The sequence below is a fragment of the Somniosus microcephalus genome, chromosome 4 (genome assembly GCF_052327205.1).
Source record: "Somniosus microcephalus isolate GS21.2 chromosome 4, FLI_Smic_1.0, whole genome shotgun sequence".
Classification (NCBI taxonomy): domain Eukaryota; kingdom Metazoa; phylum Chordata; class Chondrichthyes; order Squaliformes; family Somniosidae; genus Somniosus; species Somniosus microcephalus.
This window is the reverse complement of record NC_140990.1, coordinates 128358935-128385290: the sequence shown is the minus strand read 5'-3', so window position 1 is coordinate 128385290 and position 26356 is coordinate 128358935. Positions and strand designations below refer to the sequence as shown.

The following is a 26356-nucleotide window of genomic DNA, read 5'->3' as shown; positions in this document are numbered from 1 at the left end:
AAGGGAATTGGGGGAGGAGATAGTGGAAGAGTAAGCCATAATTTTCCAACCTTCCCTAGATGCGGGGGGAGGTGCCTGGGGATTGGAAAGTGGCAAATGTGACAACATTGTTCAAGAAAGGGTGTAAGGACAATCTTAGTAACTACAGGCTGGCCAGTTTAACATCAGTGGTGGGTAAAGTTTTAGAAACAATAATCAAGGAAAATATTAATGGGCACTTGGAGAGGTTTAAGCTAATTAAGGAGAGCTAACATGGATTTGTAAAAGGCAGATATCGTGTTTGACTAATCTAATTCAAATTTTTGATGAAGTAACAGGGAGGATTGATGAAGGGAATGCAATGGATGTTGTCTACATGGATTTTAGGAAGGCGTTTGACAAAGTCCCACATAGAAGGTTGGTTAACAAAATTGAGGCTCATGGAGTAAGTGGGTCAGTGGCAGCTTGGATAAGGAATTGGCTTAAGGATAGAAAACAGTGAGTTGTGATAAATGGATGTTTTTCAGACTGGAGGATGATAGACAGTGGTGTTCCCCAAGGATCAGTGCAGGGGCCATTGCTTTTTTGATATATATAAATGATCTGGATATTGGAATACAAAGTAGAATTTCTAAATTTGCAGATGACACCAAACTTTGATTGGATAGAGGTGTACAAGATTATGATGGGTTTGGATAGACTAGATGGGAAAAGGCTGTTCCTACTAGATGATGGTACAAGGACTAGGGGACACAAATTTCAAGTTTTGGCCAAGAGATACAGGGAGGGTGTGTGCAAAAACTTTTTTATGCAGCGAGTGGTGAGGACCTGGAACTCACTGCCGATGGAAGTGGTGGAAGCGGAGAAATGAATGCTTTCAAGGAGAGACTGAATAGGCACTTGAGGAAAATAAGCTTGCAGGGTTACGAGGATAGAGCGTGGGAATTGGACTCAATGTATTGCTCTACAGAGAGCTGACATGGACTCGATGGCCGAATGGCCACCTCTGTGCTGTCATGACTCTATAAAGCTGCTGACACTGGCTGGGTTCAGTTCTACACTTATTGGTTCCTCTCCCTCTCCTCCCCTGAAGGTGTTGACTCTGGCTGGGTTCAGTTCACTCACTGGTTCCCCTTCCTCTCCTCCACGGAAGGTGCTGACTTTGGCTGGGTTCAGTTCTACACTCAGGGGTTCCCCTCCCTCTCCTCCCCTGAAGGTGCTGACTCTGGCTGGGTTCAGTTTCACACTCACTGGTTCCCCTCCCTCTCCTCCCCTGAAGGTGCTGACTCTGGCTGGGTTCAGTTCCACACTCACTGGTTCCCCTCTCTCTCCTCCCCTGAAGGTGCTGACTCTGGCTGGGTTCAGTTCCACACTCACTGGTTCCGCTCCCTCTCCTCCCCTGAAGGTGCTGACTCTGGCTGGGTTCAGTTTACTTATGGGGACCGGAAGCCCCGCCTTCTCGTGGCTCCTTTACAAAGATGGCTGCACATGCGCTCTACAGCTTGAAGACACAAGATGACCGTGGACCAACCCACAGCTTTACGATAGCAAAATACTGCAGATGCTGGAAATCCGCAATAACAACAGAAAATGCTGGAAAAACTCAGCAGGCCAGGCAACATTTTTGGAGAAAAATTAGTGTCGACGTTTCGGGTGAAACCTTTTTCAAAACTGGAAAGGAAATGAAATAGATCGAAGGCAGGGCTGCGATAGAATAAAAGAAGTAAAGAGACATTAAGAGGTATTCAAATCCAGACGAGATTGTAATAGGAATAGTCGTGACAAAAGACAGCTCAGATTAGGCGTGAAGTGTACTGGCAGAATGAGAGACAGATGCCATGTGGAAGAGAGAAAAATTAGGAAAGGGGTGAGGAAAAACCCAAAACAAAGGGGTGGAAAAAAATATAAGTAAAAATGTAATAGGGGCCGAGGTTATGATCTGAAATTGTTGAACTCGATATTGAGTCCGGAAGGCTGCAATGTGCCGAGTCGGAAGATGAATGAATGAAACCCACAGCTTTCCTTTGCAAAGCTGGCCGCCGTTAGCTGGGGCCTGTTACCGGGGAAAAGCCTCCGAGCTGCAAATGCGGAACTTGTACATTCTCATTCGCGGCTTGCGGTCTACACCCGGTCTTTATGAAGCTCACCCGTCGGGTGCGTTACCTTCCTGCACTCCGCTGATTCGTAGTCGGCGTAAAATCACTTCAACGACCTTTCTGCGCTTATCGCACTCACCCGGTTCTGATCACAGTGACACTGCTCCAAATACAGGCGGGCACTGTGCCTGCGCGCTGGGCTCCTCCAGTCTGAATAGAGCACATTCTCCCCCACGGGGCTTGCTGGGGAACACTGAAAGCCCCAATTAGTGAATGGAGAATGATTTTCTGTGATCCCATTGAGAGAGAATTCATCAATAATTCACACAGAAACCCAAGTGCACTGGCACTCTGCCATGGTTCAGTCCTGGATGTGATTAATAACAGAATCCAAACCCCTGCAGTCACATGTGAACTCACTGGAGTCTCAGCAGGTGGGGTGAATTTCTTCCCACACACAGGATGTTGAAACAGCCTCTCTCCAGTAACCATGCGCTGATCGTGCATCAGCTGCTTTGAACTTTGAAAGCTTTTCTCACAGAGTATTTACAGGAACTGTTCTCAATGTGGACACTCTGGAGTGTCAACAGTTGGGACAATGGAGTCAATCCCTTCCCACAGATGAAGTATCTAAACGGTCTCTCTCCAATGTGACTGTGCTGGTGTGTCAGTGCTGTGCTGATGGTCGATTGAATCACTTTCCACATACAGAGCAGTGAACGTATTCTCCCCATTATGAACATATTAGTGTGGTAATAGGTGAGATAAGTGAGTGACTCTCTTTCCACACTCAGCTGGTGAACGGCCTCTCCCTGGTGTGACTGTTTCGATGAGTTTCCACCTCAGACGGGCAACTGACTCCATTCCCACATTCCCCACATTTACTCTGTTGATTCAGGTGGGCGCACGAGTTTCACAGGCGAGACAATTGTTAAAAGTGGATCAAGGCACAGAAAATGTGTCCTGTTTCTTCCCACTGTGATTGGTGCTTTTTCCTTCTATATCCAAAGGCCGATGATATTCAGGTCCTGATAATCCGGTGAATCTGTCAGCTCTTGACGCAATGTTTGGATTCAGTTTCCATCTGCAGATCCTCCCCTTCTAATAACCGCAAATGGTGTTTACAACAGAATAGACCTTCAGAACAGACAACTCTAATTTCTATACAACATTCTTTTCCCTCCTGTCCCTCCTAAGCTGTAAATTCCCCATTCTACACACTCTCCCTTCATCCTTACTGTCTAAAAACAACATTCATTACATGGTCTGGGATTTTGTGTCTCCCCTTCTCTCAAGAAGGAATTGAATCTGGCTGGGTGCAATTAGTTAATCTCTACATTTTGGTAGGAAGAACGAGGTGAGGCAATATAAACTAAAAGGTACAATTCTATAGGGGTGCCTGAACAGAGAGAACTGGGGGTATATGTGTATAAATTGTTGAAGGTAGCAGGGCAGGTTGAGAAAGTGGTTAAAAAGCCTACGGGATCCTGGGCTTCATTCATAGAGGCATAGCGTACAAAAGCAAGGAAGTTATGATAAACTTTTTAAAACACTGGTCTTTCTGGAGTTTAAAAGAATGAGAGGTGATCTCATTGAAACATACAAGATTCTGAAGGGGATTGACAGGGTAGATGCTGAGAGATTGTTTCCTCTGGCTGGAGTGTCTAGAACTAGGGGGCATAGTCTCAGGATAAGGGGTAGGCCATTTCAGACCGAGATGAGGAGGAATTTCTTCACTCAGAGGGTTGTGAATCTTTGGATTTCGCTGCCCCAGGGGGCTGTGAATGCTGTGTCTTTGAATATATTCAAGGCTGAGATAGATAGATTTTTGGACTCTAGGGGAATCAAGGGATATGGAAATCAGGCAGGAAAGTGAATTGAGGTCGGTGATCAGCCATGACCTTATTGAATGGTGGAGCAGGCTCGAGGGGCCATGTGACCTACTCCTACTCTTATTTCTTATGTTCTTATGACCTCAACTGAAGTATTCTCTCCAATTCTGGGCACCACACTTTAGGAAGGATATGAAGGCCTTCGAGATAGTGTGGAAAAGGTTTGTTCCAGAAAAAGTGGTGCCAGGGACGAGAGACTTCAGTTACGTGGATAGACTAGAGAAGCTGGGGTTGTTCTCCTTGGGGCAGAGATGGTTGAAAGGAGATTTGATAGAGGTGTTCAACATCATGAGGGGTCCAGACAGTGTAGATAGAGAGAAGCTGTTCGCATTGGCGGCAGGATCGAGAAGCAGAGGATACAGATTTAATGTGATTGGCAGACGAACCAAAGGTGACATGTGGAAAAACTTTTTATGCAGCGATGGCAGCAGCGAGAGCGGCCCTGGGTGGAGACTCAATGCAGAGACCAAGGAGTTAAGATGCGGGGAGAGCGGTCCAGACACACCGGCAGCAGCAGCGAGAGCGACCCTGGGTGGAGACTGAGCATGGAGACTGAGGAGTTAAGGAGCTGGGAGAGAGAGCGGCCCAGACACACCGGCAGCAGCAGCAAGAGCGGCCCTGGGTGGAGGCTGAGTGTGGAAAATGAGGAGTTAAGGAGCGGGGAGAGAGTGCGGCCTCGGGTGGAGACTGAACGCAGAGACCAAGGAGTTAAAGAGCGGGGATCCTGATGTAAGGGGGCAGTCGGGACTGGAGACAACAGAGATTAAGCTCAGGGTGCCCGAGGTTCCATCCAGTGGACTGACCTCATGTAAGTTACTGTGGACACGCGGGACTTGCAAGTTTACTCTGATTGATGGATCAATGTAAGGTATGGTAGAGGACAGAGAATCTGCTCATCTTATATTACATAGAAACATAGAAGATAGGAGCAGAAGTAGGCCATTCGGCCCTTCGAGCCTGCTCTGCCATTCAATGAGATCATGGCTGATCATCCAAATTCAGTACCCTGTCCCTGCCTTCTCCCCATATCCCTTGATCCCTTTAACCTTAAGAAATATATCCAACTCTTTCGTGAATATATTTAATGAACTGGCCTCCACCGCCCTCTGTGACAGAGAATTCCACAGGTTCGCCACTCTCTGTGTGAAGAAATTCCTCCTCATTTCAGTCCTAAATGGCTTACCCCTTATCTTTAGACTATGACCCCTGGTCCTGGACTCCCCGGCCATCAGGAACATCCTTCCTGCATCTAATCTGTCCAGGCCTGACAGAATTTTATAGGTTTCGATGAGATCCCCTCTCAATCTTCTAAACCCCAGTGAGTATAAGCCCAATCGACAATAAGGTCATAAAGTGGCTGACATGAGACTCTCGAACCTACTAATAAGACAAGGCGTCAGCTAGAATCTTACACCTCTTTACTGTTCTGCTCCTCTACTCCTTTTAAATGTTTCTAATTAATGCAGATTTCCTACTTTTTTCTTCCTCCCAAAATGCATCACCTCATATTTCTCTGCATTAACTTTCAGCTGACATCTCCGTGCCCCATTTACTAACCTGTGTATTCACACTGAAGTCACTTACAGTCCTCTTCACAGTTGGCCAGGGTCCCTATTTTGTACTCATCTGGAGATTTTGATCTTGTGTCCCACATACCTAATCCCAGATCATTTCTCTATATTGAGAAGAGCAGTGGTCCCTACATTGATCCTGGGGGACACTACTGTGTACATCCCTCCAGTCTGAAGAACATCCATTAACGACTACTCTCTGTTTTCTGCCCTTTACCCAACTTCCTATCCACGCTGCCCCACTCCCTTTAATACTGTCAGCCTTAATTTGATCAACAAGCCTCCTGTCCGGCACCTTATCAAACACCTTTTGACAATCCATCTACACAACATCCACTGCATTTCCTTTCTCACTACACTGTGCTATTCCTGAAATAATCCCTGCTGTCTGTCCTCAGTGAATCCATTTCACTGCCAAATGTTGCAATGTTTGCTCCACCCCACAGGGTTCCATCTGTTCAAAGCCACAACAGAAAGGTCCAGTTTTCTCCTTGAGTTTGAGAGAAATCAGCTTCAACAATGAGGCAGAGTTTCAGCCAATGAGGGAGACCCGGGCTGAGCCCCGCCCACTTGGTGCCGCAAGCCCCGCCCCTCACACACTGCAAATGGTTGGAGGACCAGCCGCCCGCTCGGGCCTCCAGCCCCGCCCCGCTCTTCCTATTGGTCCGGAGCTCCCGTCAATCATCCGGGCAGTGTGAGCTGAGCATGCGCGGGAGTGGCTCATTGTTGGGCTGTGGCGGAGACTGAGTGACCCGACAGGAGAAACAACAAGTCGCCCTGACACAGCAGAGGGAGCAACTCAGAGCCGGTTAGCATCAGGGTGGGCAGTGGATGTGGAACTCGCTCCCTGGCCTCCTGTGTAGGGCTTTCTTTTTGCATCAGTTTGAGCTGGAGTGGAGAGGGGGTAGAAGCTGCTGGGTTTAACCCCCAGTACTTCTGAGCCCAGTGGGACCCAACAATTTCCAATGTGGGACTGTGAGGGGAGGTGGATTATAGGGGAGAATAATTTGCTAAGCAGACACTGTCTGCACAATAGAAAAGATTATCGTTTTAGGGACAAGTAATTCTGTAGAGGCTTTCAATCCATTTTATATCTAAAGATTTTTGAATTCATTCGATGTGGGTGTCACTTACAAGGTCAGCATATATTGCCAGTCCCCAGTTGCCCATTGAGAAGGTGATGCTGGGCCCTCTTCTTGAACCTCTGCATTCCATGTGGTGAAGGTACTCTCACAATGCTGTTAGGTGAGGAGTTCCAGGATTTTCACCCAGCCACGATGTAGGAACGGCAATATGTTTCCAAGTCAGGATAGTGTCTGACTTGGAGTGGAACTGGGAGGTTATGGTGTTCTCATGCACCTGCTGCCCATGTCCTTCTAGGTGGTGGAGGTCGCGTGTTTGGGAGGTGCTGCAAAGTTCTAGTCGAGTTGCAGATGTATAAAGCTGCTCTCCTTCACCCTGCCCCCTCCCACCTCACTCTCTCTCCTACCATAGAGGCCAGAGTCTTGTGTAGCAGGTTCCCTTCCCTGAACGATATTAGTGAACTAGTTAGGCTTTTATGACAATCCGGCAGCTTTCATGATCACTTTTTTCTAGTGCCGGCCCCACAAATTCCCAGATTCATTCAGCTCAATTTCACCACCTGCCTTGGTATTTGTGTGGGTTCTCTCTGACCCTCCCTTTTTCCTGTTTGAAATTGCTTCTACAGGGTATTAGAAGGCGAGGATTTGCTGCCGGGAAACTCAAACCAAACATCACCAAGATCTGAGTCGCTCAATTTATCAGGACCTTTGAGAATGGAAGCAGAAAGCACCATTCAGAGTGGGGAGAAACGGTACACGTGTTCCGTATGTGGACGAGGCTTCAGCCGATCCCCTGGCCTGTCGAGACACAAGCGCAGTCATACTGAGGAGAGGCCATTCACCTGCACTGAGTGTGTGAAGGGATTCACTAATTCATCCCACCTGCTGGTGAGTTCACACTGACGAGAGACCTTTTAAGTGTCTGGACTGCGGGAAGTGCTGTAAATGTTCTGGGGAACTGATGCACCATCAACGTGCTCACACTGATGAGAAACCGTTCAGGTGCTCCCACTGTGGGTCTGGGTTCAGGCAATTATCTAACCTCATTGTACACATGCGCACTCACACTGGGGAGAGGCCGTTCACTTGCATCATGTGTGGGAAGGGATTCACTCTGTCATGCCACCTGCTGAAACACCAGCAAGTTCACACTGCGGAGCGGCCATTCACCTGCTCCGTGTGTGGGAAGGGATTCACTCAATCATCCAACCTGCTGAAACACCAGTGAGTTCACACTGGGGAGAGGCCATTCACCTGCTCTGTGTGTGGGAAGGGTTTCACTCAATCATCCAACCTGCTGAAACACCAGCGAGTTCACAAATGAATACAGGGGTTGGATTCTGATGTTATTGCTGCTGTTAATCACATCCAGGGCTGAACCATGTTTATTCTGACAGTTGGGGTTTGTTTCTGCTGATGTTAATAACCCCTGTAACTGTTTAGCATCACCTGGCTCAAGTTCAGAAAGGACAATCTGGGGGGTGGGTGGAATTTTATGGTGTGAACAGAACTACAATTTGGACACAGTCCTTCAGGGCCACACTGAACGGAAGGCACAGAACAGAAGGCTCCTTTACAACTGTATTTAGAGTCATGGAGAACAACGGTGAATGCTGGAAACGTGCTGTCAAATCAGAGATTGGTGTCAAACTGCGATCTGTTCCTGACTGAAAGTGAAACAGCAGGTTTTAAATTTCCAGTCCAAAAATGACTGGTAATCATTCCACGAAGATTTAATATGTGTGTGTGACAGTCCTGAGTCTACCATTTTAAGGCAGGTGTTAGCTCATTTAAAATAAACCCATTTAAAATAAATTGATTAAAGTCTGTATTAAAATAGCAGAGGGGGGAGTTCACAGGAGCCTGTTAACTGCTGGTACAATTATACAACAGACATTTGATGTCCAGATAAAGAAGGACCTGCAGCGTGTTTCCAGGAATTCCCTGTTTTATTGATGTGTGTGTGTTAGACACCAGGACAACTAAAAATACACGACCCGGAACATCCACAGGGTTACTCCAGGATCACTCCCGCTGCAGAACTCCACCACTGACCCTGCACCAATCATTACACACTGGAGGTTTATATCAGGAGCTTCTGTGTGATGGTGAGGTGATCACTGGACAATAAAGTGCAGAGACTGGTGGGTGGCTGCTCATTTTCCTCGGCGTGATTTAATCCCCTTTCCCACTGAATACTGCGGACAGACAGGCTCACCTTGGGAATGGAATGGTCAGTGTGACATCACTTTCTAAACAAGAGCCCACAAGACAATGGGTTATCAATAAATGTTAAAGGGATTCAACACTCGGAAGTTACGTTTTAAATGAAATGAAATAAAAGGCTGAAAAATAATTGGATAAGATAATTTCTCTCTGTGGAGTGCACTCGCGCATATTAAGAATGATGTGTTTTGTTTACACACTCACACATACAACAAACACTTTGTGTGAGCACTTTTCAGTTGTTCTGTTTAATCCGATGGACAATAATTTTCTGGCCTTTAGGACCCTGCGGCAGCCCATCCGGCGGAGCGAGCTGGGTCAGGATATAAAGAGACCGCGCACTGTTCCTCCTCCCACTGCCTGGGGGAATGGGCCAGATATTTAAAGGGATAGGGACTCCCATTTCTCTGTCTCTTTATAGTTAAAGGGACAGACCAGTTTATCTTGGAGTGTCGGCGGACTTCACTAACAGAGCTCCCATTAACAATCGCTCCCTTCTGTACTGTGCAGTGATTGTAAACCTGTCTGTTTCATTGACTTGAGCCTTTCTAAAATGTCTCACTATTTTTGACGATCCATTTGACTTGTTTGTTTAATGTTGAAAGTTTTCAGAATTTTGCAGTGTAATGAAGGTTTTGTTTAAAGGTGGAGTGATATTTCTTTCTAAATATTCTGTTCTCCCCCTCACCCTTCCGCTTTAAAACACTCTGCGCTACTGACTAGGAAGGTACCAAGTTCAAACCTTGATCTGGGCTGTTAGTTGATCTCTGACAAGGTAGCAGTTCAGGGGCTATAATTATCCTCAGTACCACTGGGCTAACTGAGGTTAAGAATCAAGCACTGCCCCTGCTCTTGATGGAGATCCAGTGACATCAACTGGGAAGTGTATGGATGTCAATTGAGGGCAGAATTGGACTGCTGTCACTGCTGACACTCACTGAGTCGGCTGATGTTGAGGCTCTAGAATCATTGAATCCTAGACTCATTGGAGCACAGCAGGAGGCCCATCGAGCCCGTGCCGGCTCTCTGCAAGAGCACTTCAGCTACTCCCACTGCCCCTGCCCGTTCCTCGGAGCCCTGCCAACATTTTTCCTTCAGGTGCTTATCCACTTCCCTTTTGAAAGCCGTATTTGAATCTGCCCCCACCACACTTTCAGGCAGTGAATTCCCGATCCTAACAACTCATAGAAACATAGCAGTTAGGTGCAGGAGTAGGCCATTCAGCACCTCGAGCCTGTTCCGCCAATTAATGAGATCATGGTTGATCATCAAAATTCAGTACCCTGTCCCTGCTTTCTCTCCATATCCCTTGACCCCTTTAGCCTTAAGAAATATATCCAACTCCTTCTTGAATATATATAATGAATTGGCCTCAACTGCCTTCTGTGGTAGAGAATTCCACAGGTTCACCACTCGCTGGGTGAAGAAATTCCTCCCCATCTCTGTCCCAAATGGCTTACCCCTTATCATTAGACTGTGACCCCTGGTTCTGGACTCCCCTGCCATCGGGAACATCCTTCCTGCATCTAGTCTGTCTATTCCTGTTAGAATTTTATAAGTTTCAATGAGATCCCCTCTCATTCTTCTAAACTATAGCGAATATACATCTAATCGACCCAATCTCTCCTCATATGTCATTCCTGCCATCCCAGGTATCAGTCTGGTGAATCTTCGCTGCACTCCTTCCATGGCAAGAACATCCTTCCTCAGATTAGTCGACCAAAACTGGAGACAATACTCAAGGTGTGGTCTCACCAAGGCCCTGTACAACTGCAGCAAGACATCCTTGTTCCTGTACTCGAACCCTCTCGCTACGAAGGCCAACATACCATTTGCCTTCTTAACCGCCTGCTGCACCTACATGCTTACATTCAGCGACTGGTGGACAAGGACATCCAGGTCTCGTTGCACTTCCCCTTCTCCCAATCTATTGCTGCTCAGATTATATTTCCTGTTTTTGCCACCAAAGTGGATAACCTCACATTATACTGCATCTGCCATGAATCTGCCCAACCAAATAACCTGTCCAAATCATATTGGAGTTTCTCGGCATCCTCCTCACAGCACACACGCCCACCCAGCAATGCATCTACTATTTCTAGGGCCACTTCCTTAAGTACCCTAGAATGTAGATTAACAGGCCCTGGAGATTTATCAGCCTTCAATCCAGTCAATTACCCTAACAGCATTTCCCTACAAAACTGATTTCATTCAGTTCCTCCCTCTCATTAGGCCCTATCTTCCCTGATATCTCTGGGAGGTTATTTGTGTCCTCCTTTGTGAAGACAGAACCAAAGTATGTATTTAATTGGCTGCCATTTCTTTGTTCCCCATTATAAATTCCCCTGATTCTGACTGCAGGGGACCTACGCTTGACTTCACCAACCTATTTCTCTTCACATATCTATAGAAGGTTTTACAGTCTGTTTTTATGTTCCATGAAAGCTTACTCTCATACGCTATTTTCCCCCTTAATTAATCCCTTTGTCCTCCTTTGCTGAATCCTAAACTGCTCCTAATCCGCAGGTTCACTGCTTTTTCTGGCTAATTTATATGACCTCTCCTTGGATCTTATGCTATCCCTAAGTTCTCTTGTTAGCCACGGTTGAGTCACCTTTTTTGTTTTATTTTTATGCCAACAGGGATGAAAAAATTCTGTAGTTCATCCATGCGATTTAAATGTTTGCCATTGCCTATCCACCGTCAACACTTTGAGTAACATTCCCAACTCAATCCTACCCAACTCGCACCTCATACCATCATAGTTTCCTTTACTTAAATTCAGTACCCTAGTCTCTGAGTCAACTACTTCACTCTCCATCTTAATGAAGAATTCTATTATATTTTGATCGCTCCACCCCAAGGGGCCTCACACAACAAGATTGCTAATTATTCCTTTCTCATTACATAATACCCAGTCTAAGTTGGCCTGATCTCTAGTTGGCCTCGACATATTGGTCCAGGAAACCATCCCATATACACTCCAGGAATTCCTCCTCCACAGTATTGCTACTAATTTGGTTAGCCCAATCTATATGTAAATTAAAGTCACCCATGATAACTGCTTTGCTCTTATTGTATGCTTCTCTAATTTCCCGTTTAATGCCATCCCCAACCTCAGCATACTTTTTGGGGGTCTGTATACAACTCCCACTAACATTTTCTGCCTCTTAGTATTTCTCAGCTCTACCCATACAGATTCCACATCATCAAAGCTGATATCCTTCCTTACAATTGTGTTAATCTCCTCTTTAACCAGCAATGCTACCCCACCTCCTTTACCTTTTTGCCTGTCTTTCCTGAATTTTGAATACCCCTGGATGTTCAGGTCCCAGATTTGGTCACCCTAGAGCCATGTTTCCGTAATCCCAATCATATCATATCCATTTCCATCTATTTGCACAGCTAATTCATCCAGCTTATTGCGAATGCTCCTTGCATTATGACACAAAGCCTTCAGGCTTGTTTTTTAACACTCTTAGACCTTTTAGAATTATTATTTACTGTGGCCATGTTTGATTTAAACCCTTGATTTCTCTGACTGCCACTTTTGCTTTCTCCTTCCTGTCTTTTGCTTCTATCCTTGTTTCCCTTTCCTCTGTCTCCCTGCACAGGTTCCCAACCCCCTGCCATTTTAGTTTAAACCCTCCCCCAAAGCACTAGCAAACCCTCCCCCTAGGACATCGGTCCCGGTCCTGCCCAGGTGCAAACCATCCAGTTTGTACTGGTACCACCTCCCCCAGAACCGATTCCAATGTCCCAGGAATTTGAATCCCTCCCCCTTGCACCATTCCTCTAGCCACATATTCAGCTGAAATATCCTTCTATTCCTATTCTGACTAGCACGTGGCACTGGTAGCAATCCTGAGATTACTACCTTTGAGGTCCTATTTTTTAATTTACCTCCTAATTCCCTATATCCAGCTTTTAGGACCTCATCCCAGTTTTTACCTATATATCGTTGGTACCTATATGCACCACGACAACTGACTGTTCACCCTCCACTTCCAAAATGCTCTGCAGCCACTCCAAGACATCCTTGACCCTTGCACCAGGGAGACAACATACCATCCTGGAGTCTCGTTTACGCCCACAGAAACGCCTATCTATTCCTCTTACAATTGTATCCCCTATTACTATAGCTCTCCCACTCTTTCTCCTCCCGTGCTGTGCAGCAGAACCACCCACGGTGCCAGGAAGTTGGCTGCTGCTCTCTTCCCCCAATAAGCCATCTCCCTCAACAATCTCCAAAGTGGTATATCTGTTTGTCAGAAACAGATTAAAGCTCCCTCTACACTGTCCCATCAAACACTCGCAGGGCAGGTACTGTAGGGGTTAGATACAGAGTAATGCTCCCTCTACACTGTCCCATCAAACACTCCCAGGGCAGGTACAGCACGGGTTAGATACAGAGTAAAGCTCACTCTACACTGTCCCATCAAACACTGCCAGCCGATAATGAGCAGGACACAGGGAGGTTGGTTGCTAGGCACTGCAATGATGTCATATAGCTGGGCCATTCAGCCCAGCTGGTCATCTGCTTGTCCCAGTAAAGGTGGAGAGCGGGGACACCCTGTCTCAAAACACATCCCACCTGTTCATACTGAGAATCCCCAGGCGGGGCCCAAGGCCCAGAGTGTGGAACACAACCAAGGGGGAAAAGAGGAGGAGAGCAGGGATACTGTTATGTCTGACATTGGTGATAGGTATTCGATTGCTTTTGCCTGGGAGTGTGTGTGTGGAGCAGCTATTAAAAAGCAACATGAACTGAACTCTGCTTACGGTCTCTGGATTATCTTTGCAAACGCAACAGATACCCTGTCTCAAAACACACCCCACCTGTTCGTACTGAGAATCCCTGGGAAAGGCCCAAGGCCCAGAGTGTGGAACACAACCAAGGGGGAAAAGAGGAGGAGAGCGGGGACACCCTGTCTGCAAACACACCCCACCTGTTCATACAGAGAATCCCTGGGGAAGGCCCAAGGCCCAGAGTGTGGAACACAATCAAGGGGGAAAAGAGGAGGAGAGCGGGGACACCCTGTCTCAAAACACACCCCACCTGTTCACATTGCGAATCACCAGGCAAGGCCCAAGGCCCAGGGCCCAGAGTGTGGAACACAATCAAGGGGGAAAAGAGTAGGAGAGCGGGGACACCCTGTCTCAAATCACATCCCACCTGTTCATACTGAGAATCCCTGGGGAAGGCCCAAGGCCCAGAGTGTGGACACACCCCGGGGAGAGATGGTGATGTGTGGGGGGTGAGGGAGGAGTCTGCTCATTCCCGGGGGAAGATCAGACAAAGTGCTTTGAATGGTGGGTCCAGCAGTAAAACTGAAACCAAACCAAAGGGATCAAATGAAGATCCAATCCAGGGGAATAAGCAACCAGCCCAAAGTTATTCGCTGTGCGAGCATCGACTGTTATTGTGGGAGAGTTCCACACTTCTACCATCCTGTGTGTGGAGAAGTGTTTCCAGCTTCTCTCCTGAAGGGCCTGGCTCGGATTTTAAGGTTCTGTCCCCTCGTCCTAGACTCCCCACCAGCGGGAAATGTTTCTCTCTATCTACCCCAGCAATTGCTTCCAAAATCCTCAATACCTCAACTTTCTACAATCATTGGAATACAAGCTTAATTGATGTGAACTCTCAATAGATTAATCCTTGGAGCTCTGTTGACATGCTGGTGAATCTGTACCACAGTCCTTCCAAGGCTAATATATTCTTTCTCAGGTGCAGAGCCCAGAACTGTGCACAGTGCTCCAGGTGTGGTCTAACCAGGGCTTTGTATAGCTGTAGCAAAATTTCCTCCGCACTATATTCTTGACCTCTAGTCATAGGATTAACATTTCATTAGCCTTTTTGTTTATACTTATTTTAAAGACTCCCATTGCAGGTACAGCACGGGTTAGATACAGAGTCAAGCTCCCTCTATACTGTCCCATCAAACAGTCCCAGGGCAGGTACAGCACGGGTTAGATACAGAGTAAAGCTCCCTCTACACTGTCCCAACAAACACTCCCAGGGCAGGTACAGCACGGGTTAGATACAGAGTAAAGCTCCCTCTACACTGTCCCATCAAACACTCCCAGGGCAGGTACAGCACGTGTTAGATACAGAGTAAAGCTCCCTCTACACTGTCCCATCAAACACTCCCAGGGCAGGTACACGGACATGTTACCGATACCCTCGCTTGATTCCAAGGCTAGGGGAGGCACTCTGGAAGGCTTGGGGAGCTGGGGCTTGTGCACAAGAGTAACTAAAGGTATGAGAACTGAAATAATCTTGAGAAAAGACCCCAAAATGGAGCAGTCATTAACAAGACATTAATTAGTCTCCTCTTATCTTGGAGAAATCAAGGACACAACTCACTGTGTTAGAACAAAGTTAATATACTTGACAGATATCAAAATATTAAACTCCAGCGCAGTTAGAGGGGTTATTAACATCAGCAGAAACAAACTCCAACTGTCAGAATGAACATGATTCAGTCCGGGATGTGATTGACTGCAGAAATAACATCAGAATCCAACCCCTGCAGTCACTTGTGAACTCGCTGGTGTCTCGGCAGGGTGGATGACTGAACGAATCCCTTCCCTCATACAGAACAGGTGAATGGCCACACTCCAGTATGAACTCGCTGGTGTGTCAGAAGATCCATTGTGCTTTTTAAAGCTCTTCTCACAGTCAGAACATTTAAAATGTCTCTTATCAGTGTGAACGCGTTGCTGTGAAGTGAGGCTGGAGGAGTTAGTGAACCCCTTCCCACACACAGAGTAGGTGAATGGTCTCTCTCCAGTGTGAAGTCGCTTGTGAGTCAGCAGGTGGGATGACTGAGTGAATCCCTTCCCACACCCAGAGCAGATGTACAGCCTCTCCGCGGTGTGACTGCGCCAATGAGTTTCCAGCTGGGACGGTTAATTGAATCCATTCCCACATTCCCCACATATCCACTGTTTCTCCGTGGTGCGGGTGTCTTTGTGTCTCTCCAGGTTGGACGATCAGTTGATGCCTCGTCACACACAGAACTCGTGTATGGTTTCTCCCCGCTGTGAATGGTGCGATGTTTTTTCAGGCTGTGTAACTGGTTAAATCTCTTTCCACAGGCAGTGCACTAGAACCTTCACACTCGGGTGTGTGTATCTCGGTACTTTTCCAGTCACACTGAAGTTTGAAATCTTTTCCCACAGACAGAACAAACAAACATTTCTCCTTCCACATTCAAATGCCAATGGTATTCAGGACCTGATGAATGGAGTGGCTCAGTCAGATCTTGACATGATGTTTGGCTTGAGTTTCCCATCTGCAAATCCTCCCCTTCTAATACCCTGTAAAATGAGTCTACAAAAGATATCATTAAGTAGAGGATAGCAATTCAGAACAGACAATTCGAGTTACTATGGAACATTCCTTCCTTTCTTGTTCCCCCAAAACCATAAATCTCCGTCCCACACACACTCCCTCCTCCCTGTGCTAAAATCCAAACCCATCACACCATCTCCACCACATTTTCCTTCTTGCTGAAGGGGCGGACTCTGGCTGGGTTCAGTTCTACACTCACTGGTGCACCTCCCTCTCCTCCCCTGAAGGTGTTGACTCTGGCTGGGTTCAGTTCTACAGTCACTGGATCCCCTCCCACTCCTCCCCTGAAGGAGCTGACTGTGGCTGGGTTCAGTTCGACACTCACTGGTTCCCCGCCCTCTCCTCTCCTGAAGGCGCTGACTCTGGCTGGGTTCATTTCCACACTCACTGGTTCCCCTCCCTCTCCTCCCCTGAAGCTGCTGACTCTGGATGTGTTCAGTTCTACAGTCACTGGTTCCCCTCCCTCTCCTCCACTGAAGGTGCTGACTCTGGCTGCATTCAGTTCTATGCTCATGGTTCCCCTCCCTCTCCTCCCCTGAAAGTGCTGACTCAAGGTGGGTTCAGTTCACTCACTGGTTCCCCACCGGCTCCTCCCCTGAAGGTGCTGACTCTGGCTGGGTTCAGTTCTACACTCACTGGTTCCCCTCCCCCTCCTCCCCTGAAGGTGCTGACTCTGGCTGGATTCAGTTCACTCATTGGGACCCGGAAGCCACGACCCTCAGAGGCTCCTATACAAAGATGGCCATGCACACGCTCTGCCGCTAGATGAAGCAAGAGGGCGATGCAAAAACCCTCAGAATTCCTTTAAAAGATGGCCGCCGTTAACCTGGGACTGTTCCTGGGTAAAATCCTCCGAGCTGCAAACGCAGAACCTGTAGGTTCTCATTCCGGGATTGTGGCCTACGCCAGGTGCTTAAGAAGCTCACCCATTGAATGTGTTAGCTCCCTGAGCCCCGCTGATTCGTAATCGGATCAAAAACGGCATCTCCCAAATCGGCCCGCTCCCTGCTCTCGCATGGCTCTGATCGCAATGACACCGCGCATACTCCAAATAATGGCGGACAGTGCGCTTGCGCACTTGCCTCCTCCAGTGTGAGTGGACAAATGTGAGAAGTCGCACAACACCAGGTTATAGTCCAACAGTTTTATTTGAAATCACAAGCTTTCCGAGCGCTGCTCCTTTGTCAGGTGAAGTGAAGAGAAGCATATAGACACAGCATATATCGTCAGAGAGCACTGCCAGATGATTACAGGTAATCTTTCTAACTGCCCTTTATCACACCTTGGCAGAGAGATAATCACAGCAATCAAAGGTGTGGATGGTGTCCAAGCAGGTCAGTCAGGAAAACATTACATCAACGAACAATGAGGTGGGGTCAGAAGGGGCCAAATGTTGCAGATGCTGGGGTCTGTATGAAAAACAAGAAAGAAACACAAACATTTTTTGCTAGAAATCACAGCAGGTCCGGCCGCATCTGTGTAGAGAGAACAAGCCAACGACGACTTGAGTCTGGATGACTCTACATCAGGTGGGGTTACATGTAGCGTGAAATGAACCCAAGATCCCGGTTGAGACCGTCCTCATGGGTGCGGAACTTGGCTATCAGTTTCTGCTCGACGATTTTGCGTCATCGTGTGTATTGAAGGCCGCCTTGGAGAATGCTTACCCAAAGATCAGAGGCTGAATGTCCTTGACTGCTGAAGTGTTCTCGACTGGGAGGGAATATTCCTGCTTGGTGATTGTCGTGCGGTGTCTGTTAATCCGTTGTCGCAGTGTCTGCATGGTCTCGCTGATGTACCATTCTCCGGGGCATCCTTTCCTGCAACATATGAGGTGGACAACGTTTGCTGAGTCACATGAGTATGCACCTTGTACCTGGTGGGTGGTGTCCTCACGTGTGATGATGGTATCTGTGTTGATGATCTGGCATGTCTTGCAGAGGTTGCCGTGGCAGGGTTGTGTGGTGTCGAGGTTGCTGTTCTTCTGAAAGCTGGGTAATTTGCTGCAGATGATGGTCTGTTTGAGGTTAGGTGGCTGTTTGAAGGCGAGTAGTGGAGGGGTGCGGATGGCCTCAGTTAGGTGTTCATCATCATCGATGACATGTTGAAGGCTCTGAAGTACATGGCGTTGTTTCTCCGCTCCGGGGAAATACTGGACGACGAAGGGTACTCTGTTGGTTGCATCCCGTGTTTGTCTTCTGAGGAGGCCTATGCGATTTTTCACTGTGGCCCGTCGGAACTGTCGAGCGACGAGTCGAGCATCATATCCCGTTCTTACGAGGGCGTCTTTCATCGTCTGTAGGTGTCCATCACATTCCTTCTCGTCTGAGCAGATCCTATGTATTCGCAGTGCTTGTCCACAGGGGATGGCTTCTTTAACGTGGTTAGGGTGGAAGCTGGAGACGTGGAGCATGGTGAGGTTGTCCATGGGCTTGCGGTAGATTGAAGTGCTGAGGTGTCTGTGTTTGATGGAGATTCGTGTGTGTTAGATCCGTGTATCTTAATGTTGTGTCCTTCAATAATCAGACAACAGACTGCAGGAACGATTCAACAGGTGTTTACTGAATGAGGGTTGCACTAGAACTAACTGTACAGATCACAACTCTGGGTTTATAGACAGGTGTGGTCACTGCCGGTACTACAGTATACAGGAGCTGTAAAAAGTAGTTCTCCCCTTAAAGGTACATACATTACAATTCCTCCCCTTTTAGATAAACAGTACCATAACACACATTTAACACTTAAATAACAAACTAATTACAATTAACACTTTTAACATGCAACATTAGCTGAAAATAATCTATTTATAAATTCAGTCTTTGGAGATGCTTCCTGATCCTTTCTGGATAGCGCCTTTCCCGAGTGTCTTGCTCTTGGTGCGGGGGCAATTCTGGCCCCCTGTCGTCGGTTGGTTCATCCGCTTCCGATGCTACTGTTTCTGGGGTAGATAGAAACATAGAAACATAGAAGATAGAAGCAGGAGTAGGCCATTTGGCCCTTCGAGCCTGCTCCGCCATTCAATGAGATCATGGCTGATCATCCAAATTCAGTACCCTGTCCCTGCCTTCTCCCCATATCCCTTGATCCCTTTAGCCTTAAGAAATATATCCAACCCCTTTTTGAATATATTTAATGAACTGGCCTCCACCTCCCTCTGTGGCAGAGAATTCCACAGGTTCAACCCTCTCTGGGTGCAGAAATTCCTCCTCATTTCAGTCCTAAATGGCTTACCCCTTATCCTTAGACTATGACCCCTGGTGCTGGACTCCCCGGCCATCATAAACATCCTTCCTGCATCTAGTCTGTCCAGGCCTGACAGAATTTTATATGTTTCGATGAGATCCCCTCTCAATCTTCTAAACTCCAGTGAGTATAAGCCCAATCGACACAATCTCTCCTCATACGTCATTCGTGCCATCCCAGGTCTCAGCCTGGTGAATCTTCGCTGTACTCCTTCCATGGCAAGAAGGTCCTTCCTCAGGTAAGGCGACCATAACTGAACACAATACTCAAGGTGCGGTCTCACCAAGGCCCTGTATAGCTGTAGCAAGACATCCTTGTTCCTGTACTCGAACCCTCTTGCTATGAAGGCCAACATATCATTTGCCTTCTTAACCGCCTGCTGCACCTGCATGCTTACCTTCAGCGACTGGTGCACAAGAACACCCAGGTCTCTTTGTTCTTCCACTTCTCTCAATCTATTGCCATTCAAATAATAATCTGCCTTCCTGTTTTTGCCACCAAAGTGGATAACCTCACATTTATCCACATTACAGTGCATTTGCCATGTTTCTGCCCAATCAGCCAATCTCTCCAAATCGTACTGGAGGTTCTCGACATCATCCTCACAGCTTACCCTCCCACCCAGCTTTTTGTCGTCAGCAAAGTTGGAGATATTACATCCAATTCCCTCGTCCAGATCATTAATATATATTGTGAACAGCTGGGGTCCTAGGACCGATCCTTGCGGTACTCCACTAGTAACTGCCTGCCACTCAGAAAATGACCCGTTTATTCCAACTCTCTGCCTTCTGTCCGCCAACCAGTTCTCTACCTGTACGTCGGGTTCATCACCAGGTACGTATGGGTGAGGCATGGGGTTCACTTGTTCCTGTGACTCTAGGATCTGGTCAGTATGGCATCTCACGATGCTCTCCCCAACGTCCACAGTGTAAATTAGTGGGCCCTGCCGTGTGCATATAGTTCCTGGCTGCCATTTGTCTGTTCGGTAGTCACGGGCCAAGACTGGTTGCCCGACATTGAAGCTCCTTGTTGGCTTCTCATGAATGTGCTGGAATTGCTTACTCTAAACATCTCTTCGTACGTTTGGTCTGAGCAAATCCAGGCAAGATCTTAACCTTCGGTTAAAGAACATCATGGCTGGGGCCTGGTTGGTGACTGCATGTGCCGCATTCCGGTAGGCGAACAGCAAATTGTCCATCTTGTGCTGCAGCAGAATGTTGTCATTGTACATAGCCTTTATTGCCTTCTTAAAGGTTTGTACGAACCTCTCAGCCAATCCATTTGTGGCTGGATGATACGGGGCGGATGTGTAATGCCTCACCGCATTCCTTTTCATAAATCTTCGACACGCTTCGGAAAAAACTGTGGTCCGTTATCAGAGCAAATCTGCTCTGGCAAGCCGTTCCTGGCAAAAATGATCCGTAGGACTGCAATAGTTTTCTCCGTGGTGGTGGAGGACATTTTGATCACCTCAGGCCATTTCGAGTGCGCATCCACGGCTATTACAAACATTGAGTCCATGAATGGACCAGCAAAATGAATAAGCACCTGTTGCCATGGAGATGAGGGCCACTCCCATGGGTGTAGAGGGGCATGTGGTGGTGCATTTTGGACCTTCTGGCATCCTGAACAGCTCTTTGTCAGGTCCTCGATTTGCTGATCGATCCCCGGCCACCACACATAAGCCCTAGCAAGGCTTTTCATTTTCACCCCTCCCAGATGACCTTCGTGAAGCTCATTGAGCACTCTCTCCCTTAACTTGGGTGGAATTACCACTCGGGATCCACACATCAAGGTCCCCTGGCATACTGACAGCTGTTCTCTTCTGGATGAGAATGCTGGCAACAGTGAGTCGCCATGTGCTGGCCATCCCTTCACCATCAAATCAATTATCCGAGACAGTGTCGGGTCATTTCGGGTCTCCTTCTCTATACCAGCGTTAGTTACTGGCAAGCATTCAATTATAGTCGAATGAAATATTTCAACAGGATCCATGCTGGTGCTTCCTCCACAGTAGGCAGTGGCAGGCGTGATAGCCCATCAGCGTTTCCATGCTGGTTCATGCCCTTATATTTGATTTCATATTGGTGCGCCCCTAGAAAAAGGGACCATCTTTGTAGCCGTTGCGCAGTCATCACCGGAACGCCCTTCTTTGGATTAAAGATGGAGACAAGTGGTTGGTGGTCAGACAGCAAGGTGAACTTCTGCCCGTGCAGATAGTGATGAACTATTTCACCCCCACACTAGGCTGAGGGCATCCCTGTCAATCTGGGCGTCGTTACGCTCGTGCTGAGGTTAGGGATCGTGATGCAAAGGCTATTGGCCTCTCTGAGCCGTCCGAGAATTTGTATGACAGCATCGCTCCAATGCCGTAGGGTGACGCATCACATGCCAACCGAATTGGTAATGCCGGGTTGTAATGGGCCAATACCTCTTTTGATATGATTAGTGTTTTGCTCTTCTGGAAAGCTCGTCTACATTCGTCACTCCACTTCCATGGCACCCCAGTTTGCAGTAGGGTGTTTAGTGGGTGTAGTATTGTAGACAAATTTGGCAAGAACTTATGGTAGTAGTTTACCAGCCCGAGGAACGACCTCAGTTGTGACACATTTTCCGGTGCTGGGTCCTTGACTACTGCCTCAACCTTCTCTGGGGACTTATGTGACCGCTCTTTATCGATAACGTGGCCACAATACGAGATCTGTTTTCTAAAAAACTCGCATTTGGGGCGGTTAGCTCGGAGCCCATATTCCTGCAATCTAGTGAGCACCTGCTCCAGGTTGGCAAGGCGATCACTGTCATTTTCGCCCGTGACCAGTATGTCGTCCAAGTAACACTGGGTCCCTGGGATCCCTTGCAGGACTTGTTCCATTGCCCTCTGCCAAATAGCCAGAGCTGATGCTACCCCGAATACCAGCCGGTTGTATTGGTAGAGACCTTTATGGGTGTTGATTGTGAGGTATTTTTTTGATGCTTCTACCTCCATTTGCAGATACGCCTGGGCCAGATCAATCTTAGTGAAGCGTTTCCCTCCAGATAGCGAGGCGAAAATATCTTCATTCCGTGAAAGTGGATATTGTACGGTGTGAAGGACCGGGTTCACTGTTACCTTAAAGTCCCCACAGATGCAAACTTTCCTTGGTTCCCCAGGCGTGCTGCTCAACGACTTTTTCATCACAGGGACGATGGGTGTAGCCCACTTGCTCCAGTCTACCTTGGAAAGTACACCTGAACGTTCCAGACTCTCCAGCTCTGCTTTGACGGCTGGGCGGATCGCATAAGGTAACAGACTGGCCTTAAAAAATTTTGGGCTTGCGTTTTGTTCAATTTTAATCATCGCTGTCATGCCTTTTTGTGTTCCGAGTCATTGCTGGAACACTTCTTTTGCATCAGTTAGGATCTTTGACAGTCGCCCAGGTGTGACGTCGTCATCCTTTTTGTCAGCCACAGTCAGTGCCTGCATGGAATGCCAATCTAGCTGTATCTTCCGGATACATTCACATCCTAGTAGTGGTGGTCCTCAATCTGGCAATACATATAGGTCCGTTTTAGGTGTTTCCTTGCCGTTATATATAACGTTCACCCTTATTTTTCCTTTGGGGTAGACTTTTTGCCCCGTGTATGTCTTCAAGACAATCTTTGTATCTCTCAAGGCTGTATGTGAGAATAGCCGCTTGTAGTCCCTTCGGTTTATGACTGTTGGAGCTGATCCTGTGTCCAATTCCATTTTCACTTGGACTCCTGCTATCTTGAGCATGACCCAGATAGTTTGGTGATCCTTCGTTTTGATCACATTATGTAGTTTCAGACAACCCAGCTCCTTGCTTCCGGAGTCTGTATCACTCTTCTGTTCGTTTGAACTACTCTCCGTCACCTTATGTACCTTCTTGTACTTCTCCTGTGGAGATTTCTTGCTGCTGGTTTTCTTTCCCGACCTGCAGACTCTTGCTATGTGTCCTAATTTTCCACACTGTCTGCACACTTTGTCCTTGAACCAGCAATCATTATGGTCGTGTGTTGGTCTGCCGCAGCGATAGCACTTCACTGTTACGTATGACATTTCATTTGTGCCATATTCTTGCGGTCTCCGTTGTATCTCTGCAGCGCCCCGTGCTGCTGCTTCGTGTGATACTGCAATGCTGAAAGCCTTGTCCAGCATAAGATCCTTTACTGATAGAAGCCGTTTCTGGGTTCCTTCACTTTGAAGCCCACACACAAACTTGTCCCTTAATGTATCTGCTAGTCCCGTTCCAAACTGGCAGTGTTTCGATAGCTTGCGCAGTTCCGGTAAATACTCAGCATTACTTTCATCTTTATGCTGGTTCCTTTTGTGAAACTTAAATCTTTCTGCTCTCAGCAGTGGTGTGGGGTTTAAGTGGTCCGATAGGATTGACACTATGTTTTTAAATTCCTTTTCTACTTTCTTCTCTGGGGTTACTAGGTTTCGTAGTAAGCCATACGTTTTGGCACCCATTGAATTCAACAATACCAGCGCTTTCTTGTCATCTGGCACTTCATTCTCCTTGCAGTATACTTCTATGCGTTCGAGATATGTCGTCCAATCTTCGACTTCATTGTCGAACGCTGTGATACTGCCACTCTTCGGCATTTTTGGGTGTGGTTAGACTGGCTTAAAATGGCGTCTCCCGCACTTTCCTTTCTTCCCTGCTGCGGCTTACAATGGCATCTCCCGCGCTTTCCTTTCTTCCCCGCTGCGGCTTAAAATGACGTCTCCCGTGCTGCTGCCAATGCCGCTCTCTGTGGTCCTCGTGGCAATGGCAGCACCTCGCGTTTTCCTGCGTGCCTCTCTCCCCCGTTGACACTGCTCAGCCCTTGAACACCGGCTGCGCTCTGCGCATTTTCCTGCGTGCCTCTCTCCCCCGTTGACGCTGCTCGGCCCTTGAACACCGGCTGCACTCTGCTCTCTCGCGCCTCTCTCCCCCATTGATGCCGCTCGGTCCTGAACACCGGCTGCACCATGTGCGCTCTGCCCTCTCTCTCTCCCCCGTCGATGCTGCTCGGCCTTTTACTGTGCCGCTCAGTCAGGCTCTAGCCCGTCGCTCTCTGGGAAGGGTCTGCGCAGTGCCTGTTGCCAGCCCGTTTCGCTGGACCACTGTGACTGGAAAGCCAAGCCTGGCTCTCGACAGCCTCCCCTGCGATGCTCAAATCTCCGCTGGATGACTGGGCAGTTGCCCGTAGTCGACGCCCATGCTTCTGAACTCGACCTTCTTCCACTGTTCTCCGGGAGTGAATCCCAGGGAGGTGATGCAGAGTTGCACGTAGGTTCGAATCTGCTCGTCGCCAATGTTAGATCCGTGTATCTTAATGTGGTGTCCTTCAATAATCAGAGAACAAACTGCAGGAACAATTCAGCTGGTGTTTACTGAATGAGGGTTACTCTAGAACTAACCGTACAGATCACTACTCAGGGTTTATATACACGTGTGGTCACTGCCGGTATTACAGTATACAGGAGCTGTAAAAAGTAGTTCTCCCCTTAAAGGTACATACATCTCAGTGTGTCCAAGAATAAACCGATTCTGAGGAGTAGTCCATGGTGAGTTTGATGGTGGGATGGAACTTGTTGATGTCATCATGTCGTCTTTTCAGTGATTTTTCACCGTGGTTCCATAGGAAGAAAATGTCGTCGATGTATCTTGTGTATAGCTTTGGTTGGTGGTCCTGTGCAGCGAAGAAGTCTTGCTCGAACTTGTGCGTGGAGATGTTGGCGTATTGGGGTGCAAATTTGCTCCCCATGGCTGTTCCATGTGTCTGGGTAAAGAACTGGTTGTCGAAGGTGAAGACATTGTTGTCAAGGATGAAGCGGATGAGTTGTAGGATGGCGTCTGGAGATTGGCTGTTGTTGCTGTTGAGTACTGAGGCTGTTGCAGCGATGCCGTCATTGTGGGGGATACTGGTGTAGAGTGCCAAGACATCCATCGTGGCGAGGACTTTTCCTGGTTCAACTGGTCCCTGGGTGCTGAGTTTCTGTAAGAAGTCTGTAGTGTCGAGACAGAAGCTGGGGGTTCCCTGTACAATGGGTTTCAGGATGCCCTCGACGTATCCAGAGAGGTTCTCACACAGGGTTCCGTTGCCTGACACGATAGGACGTCCGGGTGTGTTGGTTTTGTGTATCTTTGGGAGGCAGTAGAAGTCTCCCACACGGGGAGTACGTGGGATGAGAGCGTGCAGGATGCTTTGAAGGGCTGGATCGAAGGTCTTCATCAGTCTGTTCATTTGGCGGGTGTGTTCTTTGGCCGGATCTGCAGGTAACTGTCTGTAGTGTTCCTGGTTGTCCAGTTGTCGGTATGCTTCTTTGCAATAGTCCATTCCGTTCTGTATGACGATGGCTTCTCCTTTGTCCGCTGGTTTGATGATGATGTTGCGGTTGGTCTTGAGAGCGTGGATGGCATTGCTTTGTGCTCTGGACATTCTGGACTGTCTTGTGAGTGCGGCTGATGAATCTGGCATTGATGCATCTCCTGACAGCTTGAGCATACATGTCCAGCTTAGGGCAGCGACCATCCGGAGGGGTCCAATTTGCTGCACCGTGGATCCCTCTGTCTGCTGTTCCAGATCATTGATTGTCTCATTGGGTTCACTGCTAACATCTTGGGATTTGTGGAAGAATTCCCGGAGCCTCATTCTCCTGATGATTTCCTCTGTGTCTGCCATGAGACCGATGGTGTCCATTTTGGTGGTGGGGCAGAAATTGAGCCCTCGGCTGAGAACTTCGATTTCGTCTGGCTGAAGGGTGTGGTCAGACAAGTTGACGCTGGACTTCCCTGTGGTTTCAACCGTGGTACCGGGGGAGGCTTGGTTGTTACTGGTGTTGATGCCAAGTTTCTCAAACTTCCTGTTCTTGGTGTGCATGTAAGCAGTGTAGTTCCGTTGCCTCGTCTGTTTGGCG

The 26356-nt window shown here is 47.9% G+C and overlaps 1 protein-coding gene and 1 pseudogene across 1 annotated transcript; one reads left to right on the top strand and one right to left on the bottom strand.

The window, feature by feature from the left end:
- The first annotated feature begins 7334 nt into the window (after positions 1 to 7334).
- On the top strand, positions 7335 to 7944 carry LOC147119762 (uncharacterized; annotated as a pseudogene).
- Positions 7945 to 24937: 16993 nt separating this feature from the next.
- Positions 24938 to 25925, bottom strand: LOC147119761 (uncharacterized). The gene has a single exon (XM_085983776.1). It carries the CDS (start codon positions 25915 to 25917, stop codon positions 24961 to 24963), a length of 957 nt encoding a protein of 318 aa, XP_085839902.1. The 5' UTR covers positions 25918 to 25925; the 3' UTR covers positions 24938 to 24960.
- Between the last annotated feature and the right edge of the window lie 431 nt (positions 25926 to 26356).